Source organism: Chaetodon trifascialis, chromosome 20, assembly GCF_039877785.1.
Source record: "Chaetodon trifascialis isolate fChaTrf1 chromosome 20, fChaTrf1.hap1, whole genome shotgun sequence".
In the NCBI taxonomy this organism is placed as follows: Eukaryota; Metazoa; Chordata; class Actinopteri; order Chaetodontiformes; family Chaetodontidae; genus Chaetodon; species Chaetodon trifascialis.
This window is the reverse complement of record NC_092075.1, coordinates 5474444-5488813: the sequence shown is the minus strand read 5'-3', so window position 1 is coordinate 5488813 and position 14370 is coordinate 5474444. Positions and strand designations below refer to the sequence as shown.

The 14370-nt window shown below is 42.6% G+C and overlaps 1 protein-coding gene across 2 annotated transcripts in view; it reads right to left on the bottom strand.

Moving 5' to 3' along the window:
• Positions 1 to 14370, bottom strand: part of LOC139348429 (carboxyl-terminal PDZ ligand of neuronal nitric oxide synthase protein) — a 48319-nt gene that overhangs the window by 12704 nt on the left and 21245 nt on the right. For both annotated transcript variants that reach the window (XR_011603401.1, XM_070988527.1), the window contains exons 3-9: positions 11726 to 11818; positions 11500 to 11558; positions 9867 to 9975; positions 7772 to 7913; positions 5781 to 5953; positions 1908 to 2069; positions 1098 to 1302 (exon numbers count right to left, since the gene is read on the bottom strand). Coding sequence is in view for 1 of the 2 variants with exons in the window: in XM_070988527.1 (XP_070844628.1) it covers positions 1098 to 1302; positions 1908 to 2069; positions 5781 to 5953; positions 7772 to 7913; positions 9867 to 9975; positions 11500 to 11558; positions 11726 to 11818 (943 nt within the window). In the remaining variant the exon portion in view is untranslated. The remainder of the gene's footprint in view (positions 1 to 1097; positions 1303 to 1907; positions 2070 to 5780; positions 5954 to 7771; positions 7914 to 9866; positions 9976 to 11499; positions 11559 to 11725; positions 11819 to 14370) is intronic.

Below are 14370 nucleotides of genomic sequence, written 5' to 3'. Positions count from 1 at the left end.
TGAGTACGAGATAATGCTGACAGAATGTTTTTAAATCCACTGTGAATATATAATCTGCTATTAGTTCGGACCAGAGATGCTATTGTTTATAAAGATGTAGTTTACATCCAGTGCTGTGCAGAGTGAGCGTGGGGGGGTGAAACGGCCCCCGGCTCATGTCAAATCTCAACATTCATTTCAAAGTGACGCCAATGATCCCGTTCTGAATTATTTTCCGTTATCGACACAGCTGCAGTTGCGAATGCATTTTCTCTGTACGCTCAGTGGCCACTTTATTAGGCACACCTGTGAAATCTAATGGAAGCCAATGCAACAGCTCAGCCATGAATTCTACCTTTACAAAGACAATGATCAGTTTTGATTGACACCGTTGGTATGTATTAATGCAACTACACCGTATGTCTATTATGGATTATTATTAATCAGTATGGCTTTCAAAGGTTGCTGTCAAAATTGAAATGATTCTTGGTGGAAAAACCCTGATTTTGAGAGTCAGATCTGAAATTAGCTGCAGGAAACCAGAAAACAGTTTCTGATGATGGAAAATTCATAAAAGCTTTTATGAAATTAAGATAAAAAGAGAAGTCACTCTCTGTTCCTTTCCTCCTCTCTCCTTATCATTAAAACCGACTGGGGTTTTGCATTAGTCCTCATTATCTGCGACTTCAGCGCCTCCTTTGGTGCTGTGATGAACACATCTTAAACATTAAAAAAACCTTCACTATCATCCACGAGAATACTTTAAACTGGTTTTGCTCTCACCTCGAGCACCACCTCCTCTCTCCTCAGTATAGATAAAAGTGAAATGCCAAATTAAAGGACATCCAGGTGGTGCAAAGGGAAAAACACTCGTGTTCACCTGCAGATGGGGTTCAATCACTGGCAGCTGTGCTTCTGCCCCATCAAACACACCTGACAATGTTTCCAGGCAGGAAGCCAGTGAGGGATCATGTTTTGAGTCATGAATGGCTACACCATCCTCTTGCCAAAAGGGGAGTGAGCAGTGACAGGGACTGCAGCACATGGGGAACCTGACCTGACATGAGTTCATCAGAGGGATTACACCGTCCCCAGCCGGCACCTCTCCAGTCACTTACTGTGCCCATTAGCTTGAGGCTCCTGTTGTAGCTGCCCCGGCTGTGTTGGTTTTGGGGAGCGGGCCTCCAGCTCTTTCAGCTGCTGAACGAGCAGTGCCAGGTGCTGCAGCAAGTCCCTGTTCTGCAGCAGCAGCTGGTGGACACGGGCCTGAGCCTCCATACGAGCAGCAGTCTCTGCTGCCATCTGATCCTTCAACAGCTGCACCTGGAGTGGAAACAAAGGGCGAGGTGTGTTTGTTTGTGTGCGAACATTTCAGATTTGATTTATATGCAAAACCTAAACGCACTGCCCATTAAAATGTTTGTTTGAATTGTCATTTTTTCTGTCTCGTGCTCCAAAGTATCGATGGGGTGGCTATTTCGGTAGATGATTAACTTGCAGGTCGATTTGGCTATCGCAGTGCAATCAACAGATCAGGCATGAAACACTACAGTAAACATGCATTTGTGTTGCATTTCCTCAGATGACTCTATAAACAGAAAGCTCTTGAGGTGCTTTGTTGCAAATGCATTTTCATTTCAGTGTTGCTTTTGTTCCATCATGCTGCACTGTCTGTCTCCCATTTACTGTGTTGGTGCTGCCCTCTAGTGGAGAACATCAGTAAAAACATAATAAGTTGGTGCCAACTAATTACTGTTAACAGCAGACTAAAACATGACCAGGTCATTCTTTTCACAACTTTTTGACATTTCATAGACTAAACGATTAATCTAAAATTATTACTGAAAAGAATTGTTCGGTGCAGCCTTAAATCTGAGCTTGTACCGTAGGTGGAACACAGCACACTGTTCAAAAAGTCTGTTTCCTACCTGTGCGACGGCCACCTGTGTGTGCTGCTGCTGCTGCTGCAGCTGCTGCTGAAGAAGCTGCAGGTAGTGCTGCGACGCCAGCGGAGTGAGAGATTGAGAGCAAGGGCTGCTGGGAGTAATGCCTTGGGACGTCACAGTGAAGAGTGACCTTCGATCCAAGTCCTGACCACAGACAAAACATAGGGAGACAACAATTAATCAATTAGCTGTCACCTATTAAATGAATCGTTAACTATTTGGATGACTGAATAAGTGGTTTAAGTCAAAATTCTGTGATTGTAGCCTCTTAAAGGTGGATATTTTCTGGTTTCTTTTCTTCAACGTTGGTCCTAAAGACCCATCGTGCTGCCAGTTTTTCATCCTTACTACACATCAGAGGCTATTTTTAGACCAGATGAATGCAATTAATGAAGCAGTAGGATAGAAATCATCCAGTCCTTGGAGTCCTAGAGACCAGAACTGCGACCCACTGATCTGGAGCCCCCCTGAGCCCCTGCTGCGGCTCCTCACCACAGCTGAAATAATCTCTAAGCTCATTATCATAGCGTGCACTCTCCTCCTCGGTTTCTCTTTCTCCCACACTGGATTTTTAGATGATTTTTCAGATGATCCCTGGTAGCACCGAATGTTTCCTGGAGAAACAGGAAGTCCCTGAGCAGCTTTTAACTTCTCTCATCGAAGGGACTCACCAAGAGGGATGGATTTTATGTGTGAGTGGATGACTTCAGTGAAACAAAACATTCAAGTCATGCATAAGCAAATTCACATCTGTATAATTGCACGAACTGCTTTTGCTGTCACACAAAACGACGGCACAGCACAACGATACTGTAACTCCTCCATCACACCACTAGAGGGCGAGGCAGCACACTGTAAAGTATGTAGGGGCTCCACTTCAGTATGTCAGCTTCTCAAAGCAAGTAAGGACATTTATATACAAGTAAAAACAATCAGCACCAATCAGGATGTATCAACATCTTAATTACAGTGATGATGATGACAGCTGGTGGCTTGTTTGTCTGAGCAGACCCACAAAGTTGTGATGAAGCAGATCATCAGGGTCTGAGTGCTCTCACTGAATCGTAACTAAAAATGTTTTCTTCCACACTTGTTGCTTATTTAGTCTTGAATATTTAATGTTAGAGAAGAACTTAAAATTTAAGTTTTCAGCAGCTTTCGGTGATAATTTGATGAGTCAGTTAATCAGTTATCAACGATTTTGGTTATAAATTATCAGGCTTTATTTATATTGTTTTGAATATGACAATAACTTGGATATCTTTGTGTTTTGCACCATTGGTTGGACAAAACAAGCCATCTGAGGACATCACCGAGAGATCTGGGAACCTGCGATTTCCATATTTTTCACTTGATGAAACAAATATTTATCTCCAAGTATTCAATATTTGTGACTAAATAGACAACAATCAAAGCTGAAGTTTAGAAAAACAAGCATTCTTGGTTATCCATTCATTGTTTACCTCTCTAAAACTCAGACAAACAAACTAAGTCCACCAAAAGTCACCAGACTTTGACCCATCCGTTGCTCGACTGTGATTGGTGTACAGTTATGTGACGTCATCCTTTTCAAACTGAGCCCCACCAGTGTGCAGAGCTCAGACAAAAACCCAATGCAGAAATGTGAAATAACCAAAACTTTGGGTGAAAATTTGGTCTTTTATTGACGATGAAAAAATAATAAAAAACAAGCCGATTCAACCCCTCAGTTGATGTTGGAGGTGTTGCTGTTATTTTGTCCACCCTTGAGTGGTTCACCAATAAAACCAGCACCTTGTTATAGTCTATATCTATCTTTCAGTCTTTTTTCTGTCTCTCATTATTCCCTCTGTCTCTTTCTGTCCTCTCTTTCCTTCCTTCGCTCCTTTCTTATCTCCATGGAGCAGATGTTCTCGAACCCTTCAACGGGATTATAGTGGCATTTCCCAGAAATCAAAGGGAACAGACTGGGTTTTTGGGATTAGGTGTCCCCCCTTTTACAGCCAGCAGGAATATTCAGGTTCCCCGCTCTCTCGCTCTCTCTCTCTTTTAGCAGCGTGATAGCAGCTGGATCTACCACACTCACTGCGCTGACACATCCAGAGGAACACATCATGACACACCAGAGCCTGCGTGTTTGCTTCTACTCCCCCCGTCACAAAATATTAAAGATAATCGTCAGTTCCTAACTTCATCAGGACTTAAAGTCTGCCAAGTCTCACGCACAGAGACAGAAACAAAAATGTGGTCTTTTTCCCTCATGCGAGAGTGACCCGGTCGTTTCACACCGACAGCATTGGCTGCCAACCCGGAGAGCTGCAGATCAATGATCTGGTCAGGTACTGCAGTAGATGACAAAGCACTGTACTGCACTTCCTCAGTTCAATGAGCCATTTGGCAGCGCTCCGCCTAGATAATAGCATCAAAACACCGCTAAAGCCAAAGCGATGAATCAAAGCAGAGGCAAAGTCCTGTAGCTACAAAGCCAGAAGCAGTCAGGAGCAAAGGAAGCTGTAATCATTAAAATATGGATGCGGCTTCTACCTCAGCCCCGCCGCCGGTGTCAGTCATAAAGCGGAACAATCACTACAGGTGTGATGGAAACAACCTGTCATGAAAATGTGCCGTTGATGATGGGAGTTTGTGAATGTGGAGCCCTTAAATCTTGCTGTTGTAAGGTTCAGCTGTTCAGTGATGAAATAAAGGCGCTATAAGGAACGCTTGAGTACTGAGCAGACTGAGGAACTCTTCAAGGTGAAGTACAGCCTCGGTGTGTGCTTATTATGTATGTAATAAGCAAAAATAATGTAATGACTGCGAAACAGTTTGTACACATCAATCTCAACGTTTAGCGTTTCTGGCTTGGCAACCTCGCCTCTACATTTAGCAACTTTTCTGACCGGCTTAGCGAATTTTTTCAGAACACATCCCTAGCAACAAATTCAGCAGGTTTTTGGCAGACCTTACCTGCTCTCAAAGACAGCCCTGATATTTCTCAGTAAATGTGCACTCATGCTTGCTCAGAGTCGCTGCGACCTGCTGGTTTCACTGTTTTCTGTGTGCAGCAGTGTGTTAGTCAGCCAATCATCATCCTCCCAGAAATGTGGATGATCTGAGGATGTGTGCTGCTAACGACCAATCACTAGCCCCCAGTGTTTGTCCGGGGGACTTGTTTGGGTTTGCTGTAAATGATTTAATTTGACTGTTTAACATGGTTCATTTTGTCACGGAACACACAGTTTAATGAGTGAGTTTACTGCCTGTGCCTTTCTGAAATTACAGGCAGATTTGATTTCAGCCATTTTCCATTGAAAAATGGTGGCAGGACAGCCAACAGCCACACAGGCAGTCAAACAGTTGAGGCACTGACATTGTTAGAGGTTGTTTAGTCCTGTGTCCTATCCTGGGTTATGTGTGGTTACACAACTATTCTTTACTGTGAGTATTAACAGTCTGGTTATTTGCTGTCACTGCAGCTGCACCCATGAAGGAGAGACAGCTAACATTAGCCAGACGCCCTCCTCTCTATCACGCAGGATGAACACAGCAGTGTGTGTGTAAAGCTGCAGATGACTCAGCAGGTGTGGAAATAACATGAACCAAAAGTCCAGTGGGAATCAGTGCTAATGCTAGCAGGCTAGGCTAACTAGCTCCCACTGTCCGAATGGAACCTAGTTAGCCTAGCTTGTTAGCTTTTACACTTCGAGTGGAATACAAGCTTGGCAGCACGATGGGTCCTACCAAGTTTTTAATGTTGTGAAGTGACAGATGGATTCAATCTAAATGGTTAATAACTAACGCTAACTAACTAACTAGACCTCCAGACCAATCTACTTGCTCTCAGCAAATGAATGTGTGTGTCCTGCAGTGTCTTACTATAATCGTCTGTCCAGGTTTGACCACGTTCAGCTCAGCCAGACTCTGCAGGATTTCACTGACCGCCTTTTCACACAGCGAAGCGCCAGCCGAAAGATCGTCACCCCCTCGCCTTCCTCCGTGTTTGCCGTTCTCCTCTTCCTCCCCTTGCTCTGCCCCCGTCAGTTTCCGACCTGTGCAGGAATACACGAAGAACATAAGAAAAACGCTGGCATCAGCTCTGGGGTTAACATGTTCCCTTTTGGATTATCTTTGGCGCTGCTGTGCGACGTCTTCTCTCCTCGTGCTCTCATGGGCACTTCAGTGTTTTTCAAAACACCAATATAACACCATTAAAATGCTATAAAAACCATACATTGCCTTCACTGCAATAACTAAACCCTAAATTAGAGCTATTTTAAGCAGATATCCAATATTCTCCCCCCTCTGACTGTCAGACAACTGTAGCTCAGTTGCAGAAAACCGTTCATTCACTGTGCAGATTACACTAATTACTGCGAACACTGGCAATCAACCTTTTGTGTTGTCCCATGATGTGAAGGTTGTAATTACTGGGATTTGTCCCATTGTTGCCCTTCATCTCACATGAAGTAAATGCAACATGAGGCCTCAGAAGTTGGTCCTCATGTGACCTAAGTGAGAAGTAAAGGCTCATAAACACCACGTTTTCCACGACAACACTAAGTGTTGAAGGTAAATGTGTTTTAATACACCTGCATGCTTCTCTGTGAGGAAACCAGAGTGCCACTTTATTAAACATCTAGAAAGTGAAGGACACAACATGGACTAAAAAGACATAAAACCCCAAAAGGTTGAACAATAAGTAGTGCAGAAATATAAAATAAACAATAAACATTACATACAAAGAATGATGAGGCAGTAAACTATATATACAATGAAACCTACAATGTGTGGAGATGTATGTTGACAGTGACGGTGAGGGATTAATGTACATGTTAAAAACTGCATTACTGGCTCATAAATGGTCAGGCAGTGAAATGTTTTGTAATATTATTATTAATGTAATATTAATTTTGTAATGTTATATAATATGAACCATTGGACTTGACTCAGGGCTTCATAGCGAAGACTTCAGACTTGCAAAACAACAATTTTGTCCCACCTCTGCTATCACTGTACTCACAGTTCAGTCATGACGCGATCAGATTTTAATACTGTTATATTCTAATTGCTTTATCTCTCATTTCAAGTGTGGAAAACTTATCAAAAACTGTCCAAATTATAAACTACTAACTGTGTTAAATAATATGTGCCTTTATTTTGTTGCAGACTGAAATATCTCAACAACCATTGGACGGATTGCCAGACGTTCATGGTGCCCAGAGGATTAATCCTAATGACTTTGGTGATCCTCGGCTTTTCTCATAACACCACCAGCAGACGTTCCCATCAGCATGAGCTGTACTTTGGAAACATCAACACGTTGCTCAAAGCACCGCTGTGCCCGAACGCAGCCTTGCAGAGCTGCTAGCATGGCTGTAGACCAGTTTCAACATTAAAAAACTAAAATGCTTCATGTCTAATGACATAACTGGGTATATGCCTTAAATAATTGCACTAAAAAAAGGCAGTCCAGCAATGAAAAGTTAGCAAAGTAGTTCAATTTTGTGCAGTTTCTTCTGTTTGGCCCATAAAGAGTCGCTGGCTCCCTAACAGTTGGAAGGCTCAGACAGGCAGCAGGTGTTTTGCACACTGCTAAACAGACACTAAATTGCTCAAACAGACACTGGCACACAAAGTTAGCTGCAAACAAAGCCAAACAATTGGTTCACTTCAGGATTGTAACGCTAACTTTAACTATCTTACTTTAATATATGAAATAAGCATTAACATTTTACTTTATTCTAGACACTTCTTTGTCGTCATAAAAGCTACAGAATAATAACCCTGTGGCTGTGTGTTTGGACGGACTCTGCAAAGGCAACACTGCGCCTAGCAGATAAGAGTACGCCCTGTCAGGTAGGCCTCACCGTGATTGCTGGGCTCCTCTGTGGACTTGTCACTCTCCCCGTCCGCCTGTCCGTCTGCATCCTGCTCGGCATGCTGCAGACTGAGCTTATGGCACACTTCAAAGGCCTGACCTACTGTCCGCACAATACGCATGGCCTGCGTCTGACGGGGAGAGACGGGAGGGAGACGGAGGGAGACACACAGAGAGAACAGAGTGGAGAGTTAGAGATGAAAGGTCAATGTTTGGAGGATCCAACAATAAGACCACCAAATGATACGGAAAATAATTACTGATCAGCCCCTCCTGTCTGCTTTAAGACGGTGAAATCACCTGCTGCAGTCTTTGGATGGACTAAAAAACATGCACGCTCTCAGCCACCCTTCGCATGCAGGCGAATACCCCCGGTTCAGAGTTTAATAATATCACATCTGTGGAGCAATTCTCATTACAGCTGACTGATAATGACAGATCTCTGAGCCAAGACAGCAGTAACTTACAACAACTGCAGCAACACTCGTGAAAAGAGCTCACACTGGGGAAAGGTGAAGAGACGCTCGCCTGAAATATGCAGCAGTAATCCTTGTCCTTGAGTGCATCTACTCTGTATTCACTGCAGGCTATAGGTCTGCAGTGGTAAGCCACCGGATATTAGCTAAGCCACCGGAAATTGAATTTAAGATAAAAATTTTAAGCCAAAATTGATTCACTGAACTGACATGATCAGGAAATTAATTCTTAAATGATAGAAAAACACAGAATACAAACAACACTCAGTCACGGCTAGCTGTGCACAGAAAACTGAGGCGGATCACATTTAAGTCTGCTGTGGTATGGCCCACAGTGTACTGAGCACTCACTGTATTCAGCTGGGGGATTTACATCAAGGACCAGTGACAGCAGCAAATTGGATGGTAAGAGGAAAAGTGCACAGGTTTTTTTTCAGTTAAGGAAAAGCTATCTAATCGAAGTAATCTAATGCAGCCGTGAGAAACACGTCTCACGGCTGCATTAGAGTAAGATGATGCTGCTGCAGCTGGTGAAATTGTTATCTCCTCTACTTTCATGGGTTTCTGCCTGTGTGATTGCTGATTGATGGTTTCAATTCCAGTTATCTGGATGATGAAACATAAGAGCAGCGGTATAGCTGTGCATGAAGCCGATTCTGCAGGAAAGTGTTATTTAATGATGATCACTTCTTTATCTGTGGTTACATGTTTGGGAACATTTTGCGAAATATTACTTTAAGACTTTCTCACTGAAAGTGAGATGAGAAGACTGATACCACTCTTTAATGTGAAGGTACAGCAAGGAGACGGTTAGCTTATCTTAGTATAAAGACCGGCTGCTTTAGAGGTGCTGGTAGGTCATTTCTTTTTACCTTGGGACACAGCCAGGCTTGCTGTTAGCCCTTGTTTCCAGTTGTTATGTTAAGCTAAGCTAATAACCTGCTAGCTTATATGTAATGGAACAGATGTAAGTGGTATTGATCCTCGAATCAAATTCTAGACGAAAACAAGCTGATTTTAGAAAATGTCCACCATTTACTTTAATGTGTCTTTATGCTAAGCTACGCTAAGACAAGCTAAGCTAACTGTCTGTGTGCTGACTTGAGCTTCATATTTAGCGTACAGACATAAGAGAGGTATTAATCTAACCCTCGGCAAGAAGGTGAATGAGCGTGTTTTTGAAAATGTCAGACGGTTTCTTTAACTCTCACAGCGTAGCTCTGAAATCAGTCAGGCTGTACTAGTGTTGCTTTTGTCAACAAAAATTGTCACTAAATATCATTGTCAAAGAACCTTTATCAAGTGACGAAAACGAGACGAGACGCAACGTAAATGCCACTCACGTGACGACACACGTTAAATTAAATATATAGTGCAATATTGTTGACGAATAAAAACGAGACTAAATGTGGTTTACAAAATAAAAACTCAGCTAAAATGTCTCTTCATCTTCGTTGACTAAAACGAGACAAGACGAAATGTTATAACGTTATTTCGTGTCGTTTGTAGCTGCGGTAGGTTACTAATGAAAACTAAAATGACAGCTTGACACAAAGACTAGACTAAGACTAAAATTAAAACAGGCTGCCAAAAACAACACAGCTGTACCTTTTTCTTTGACTTGAAGACGTTACATCTGAAGGAATTACTGGAACCATCTCTCGCGATGTAGCTGAAGATCTTTAAGTCCTGGGAGTCATGAGACACGTAGAAAATCCTGGAAAACATAATGAATTTGTATTTATTGATTACATCATCCACCCTTCACCTTAGTACCTCCTAATAACAAGTTACATTGAACCCGGATATTAAACAAGGGACCATCAACTAACTTCATGCAGATATAGGAGGATTTTTACAGTGTTATACTTCACATACAGCACCGCACTACTCTAAGTTCCCTGTGTATTATCCTGTACAAGCACACTGTCCCGCCTGCTTCTGTCCTTGCCAGCAACCCTGCAACAGCACACTCTGCAGTAAACCAGCAGAGCACCGGGTCAGCCCCTGCATCTCCATCTTTAGCTCCACTGCTATAAAACCGCTGGCAACCAGGCAAGCAAATTATGACCATCTACCAGGGAAAGTCACATAGATACATCCCCACCGCATAAACACACACCCCCACGCACACAAACACGAGCAATGATAACTATATTTAACACACGGCCCCTTGCTGAGGCGTGGCTTTTCCAAATGAGATCCTCCCACAGATTTATGCATAATTTACAACACACACACACACACACACACACACACACACACACACACACACACACACACACACACACACACACACACACACACACACACACACACACACACACACACACACACACACACACACACACACACAAGTTGGTTAGATGTTTAATGTTACGACACTTTTAAGCGGCCACCCACGACTTCCCTTCTCTGAGATTTCCATTTCCATGAAGAGGTTTCCTTCCGAGATATAACTGCTTATTTTAAGCAGACAAAAAAAGAACAAGTGAAACTCCTCTCATTAACTCACTTCAGTTTTTTTTCTCACGCTCTCTCGCCTGAATCTCCCTTCTCCTCTCACCACCTGACAGGTAGTATTGTTTAGAAACAGTTTACAGTTTAATTGCCGTGAGCTGTTTTGCAGTGACTGACAGCTTCACAGGCTTGTTGATGATTGGCTGACAGGATCCATCACCGGGATGTCGAGGCCCTGAATGAATGTCTTGGTGAGATATTTGTCTAAGGAAGCGACGTTCTGTTGTCCAAATGGTTTTAAATACCAGATTACTGTAAATATAATCTAAAAGTGGTACCTCCACTGGAAAAATTACATGCTTTAAAGTATATAAACATATGCTCTACCATCTACATGCACAAGCTATAGATAATTCATTATACTGCCTTATGAGGCTAACTGCATTTGGCATTTAAAGTACTGTACATTCAAGCACATTAGTCCTGCATGGTGAAGTACATGGGATGGCCTACAAAGCAAGTCTCAGCTTCCTCCGCCGAGGCCGAGTCGAAGGATCTTATTTCCACTGAGAGACATACGGTACGTGCTATCTGCAGTATACTCACAGTAATTACTCCGCTTAAAGCTAACAAGAACATGCTGAGTGCAGAGAACGGATTGACATCAGACAGTTTAATCCCCTGGGTGTATGAAAAAGTGGCAAAGATAGCAAGATTTTAAATTTGTTTTACACGCAGTATGAACATATTAAAGTGTCAGAGGTTGAGAGGTGTCACTAACCTGTATATGGGATCTTGCATGATCATCATCTTGCTCTCATCCCATGTCCATTCTTTCCTCTGTTTGACAGACAGACGAAGCATCTCATATTAAAAAAAGTTAAATGATCACTAATACGCTCAAACTGGCCTCATTTAAAGCTGCCAAACATCTTTTGTTTGCTCAGTGTTACAGACTCTGGCTTTCCGAATCCAGTGGGAAGTGGTTTTAGTCAAAAGAGACTCACCTTCTGCTTCTTCCTCAGCATCACTTTGACCCCGTCCACAGACACCACAATGCTGACCTTCTTCTTCTTGATGTTCTTGGCCTTGAATTCATACTAGGAAAAGCAGACAAAAAGCAGTGCATCAGAACAGTGGCATTACATAACAAAAGCATTCTCTCTTTCCTGTATGAAATAAGCCAAAACTCTTCAACATTTCAGACCATTTGGTTTCATCTGATTACACATACTGTAACTGAACAAAGATACCTGATAAATCAGCCATAATGTCGCAAGAGCTTGGCAACCATTTAGATATATTAAAATTCGTGTGGCATATTCAACCAACAGACTGTGACCATCGTTGCTCTTCATTAACTACAGATAAGCCTCCTCACATTTGGTGAGATACTGGCGCAACCTTTTCGCCTTCGTCTTCATCTTCTTCACAGATGCAATTTGAGTGAATATCACTAGATGTCAAAGCTAATGTTCTACATGCTGCCACCTGCTGTACTGGAGGGGAATGTAGCAAACGCATCAAATATGTGGTTATACCTCCTGTCAGCATTATAGCCGACATTGTTATTGCATTTTCTCAAGAGAGGTTAAAAATCCAGGAGATTTTTGGGAAAATATTTCAACGTGAGGACAGCAGGAGAGAAGGGTAAAATATGGGAGAATCCCTCTGCAACGAGCGGACGTCCTCCTGCATATTTGGCATGCTTACAGAATTAAGGGCATGAGTAGGAACAATCTGTCAGCATTAAAACATGATCTGCAGTGCACTTTAATATATCAGCATCTTTAATAGCTTGGCAGCTCACAATAGGAGCACTGATAAAGTCTGATGAATATTTGTAGCCAAGCCAGCAGAAAAAATAACTTCTCTGCAGCTCTCGGATGCCAGAGAAATGAGAAAGGACGCTGAACAACAAAGTTTGTCCTACTTCACCTTGACTGTAATGAAAACACAACACACAACAGGTCAAAATAAGTGTAGTGAGACTGATTTTATGCAGCTTATAGCGTTAAACCTTGGCAGTTTACCTCATTAATCCTCCTGGCTGATAAGTATCACGTTATAAAAGTACAGCTGAGCCGCGTTTCTGCTTCTCAGCGGCACAAAACATCAACCACAACGGCTAAATTAAACAACAACCTTAAGTAAGTAAGGCTGAGCATGTAGGTTTGTCTCCATTCTGTTAGCTGAGTGGTACACAACAGCTGTGTCTGCACTGAGCGACTAGCACGTTTCCACCTCGTCAGCTGGCCAGGCTCACTGCTCAGGAACTTAGTGAGTCTGGCCTGTCGACTCAAATCAGTGTCATTTTAAAACATGAAGCAGGGTTCAGCTCTTGTTAGCTACCAGCTATCAAGGCCTGCAGTGGGACTGTCAGGCCACAGCCATCCATCATGTTACAAAATGCAGGTGTTTGACTTTTGAGCCATGCATAAAGCTGGTTTCATCCTGTGGCCTGCACAAGGTCAAAGAGGAAGCGAAGCGTGGTGCAAGTCGACCGCAGCGGAAACCAGCTTTCTGGCTTCACACGTATTAAAAGGATAGCTTGACTCTGCTCCCTTGTTGAGAATCAAATGAGAAGATTGACACCATGCTAACACCTGTCTGTTGAATATGATGCTGGAGCCGGCTGGTGGTTAGCTTAGCTGAGCATAAAGAGTGGAACAATAGAGGCAGCTTGCCGGCCCTTATTCTGAATTTGATGCAGCAACACATTTCAAACAGGTTGGGACAGGAGCAACTAAAGACTGAGAAAGCTGTGCAATGCTCCAAAAAACGCCTGTTTGGAACATCTTCTTTATGCTAAGCTAAGATAAGCTAACTGTCTCCTGTCTGTAGCTTCATTTAGCTTAAAGACATGAGTGGTATCAATCTTCTACCCTCACTCTCAGTGACAAAGTGAATAAGTATATTTCCCAAATGTCTGTCCAATTGCTTGATTAGCCATTAAATTGCATTGTGACAGTTAATTGTAAACCTGCTCTTTTATACATATACAGTTGCTTATTAGCACATCCAGCAATTCTGGAGAAACATTAGCATTCACCTGGAGTCTGGTGTTTCTGGTCATCTGATCAAGCCCAAGCTCTTAAGCTGCTGAATACTTCACTATGTTCACCAGCTAGTTGATAACCGTGTCAGCCTGCTGTTTGGGCTAAGACTGTAGTGTGCAGCACGTTTTTTAGAGCTTTTTCACTGCCTTTCATTTTCGTCACACAATTCGCACAATACATAAACTGAAACCTCTGAAGTCTGAAGGCCAGACTAACTCTTGCCATATTTTCCTCCCAAATTTAAGCGATATATTCACTAAAGCGTCAAGATCTAGATAACGAATTGAGGTAAAAAGTCAAGGTTTGGACAATTTTCCTTCATTTTTCAAAGCTGCTGCAGACAAAGTGGGCAGCACTTCCCACTGGAGCTGGCAGAGTTTCCCAGGAAACAATAAAAATCCAGTCTGCTGTTTCCCACTTTCTGCCATAATGTTAATATATAGCACAGTGAATGGTCTCCAGCCAGATGAATCAGTAAAGGGAAGAGAGGAGAGACTGTGTCCATTATAGAAAGAGTCAAATGAATGCCATTACGGAGACAAGGCAAGGGTAAGACGACAAAGATGGTAAAAGAGAAATGATGAGGGGAGAGG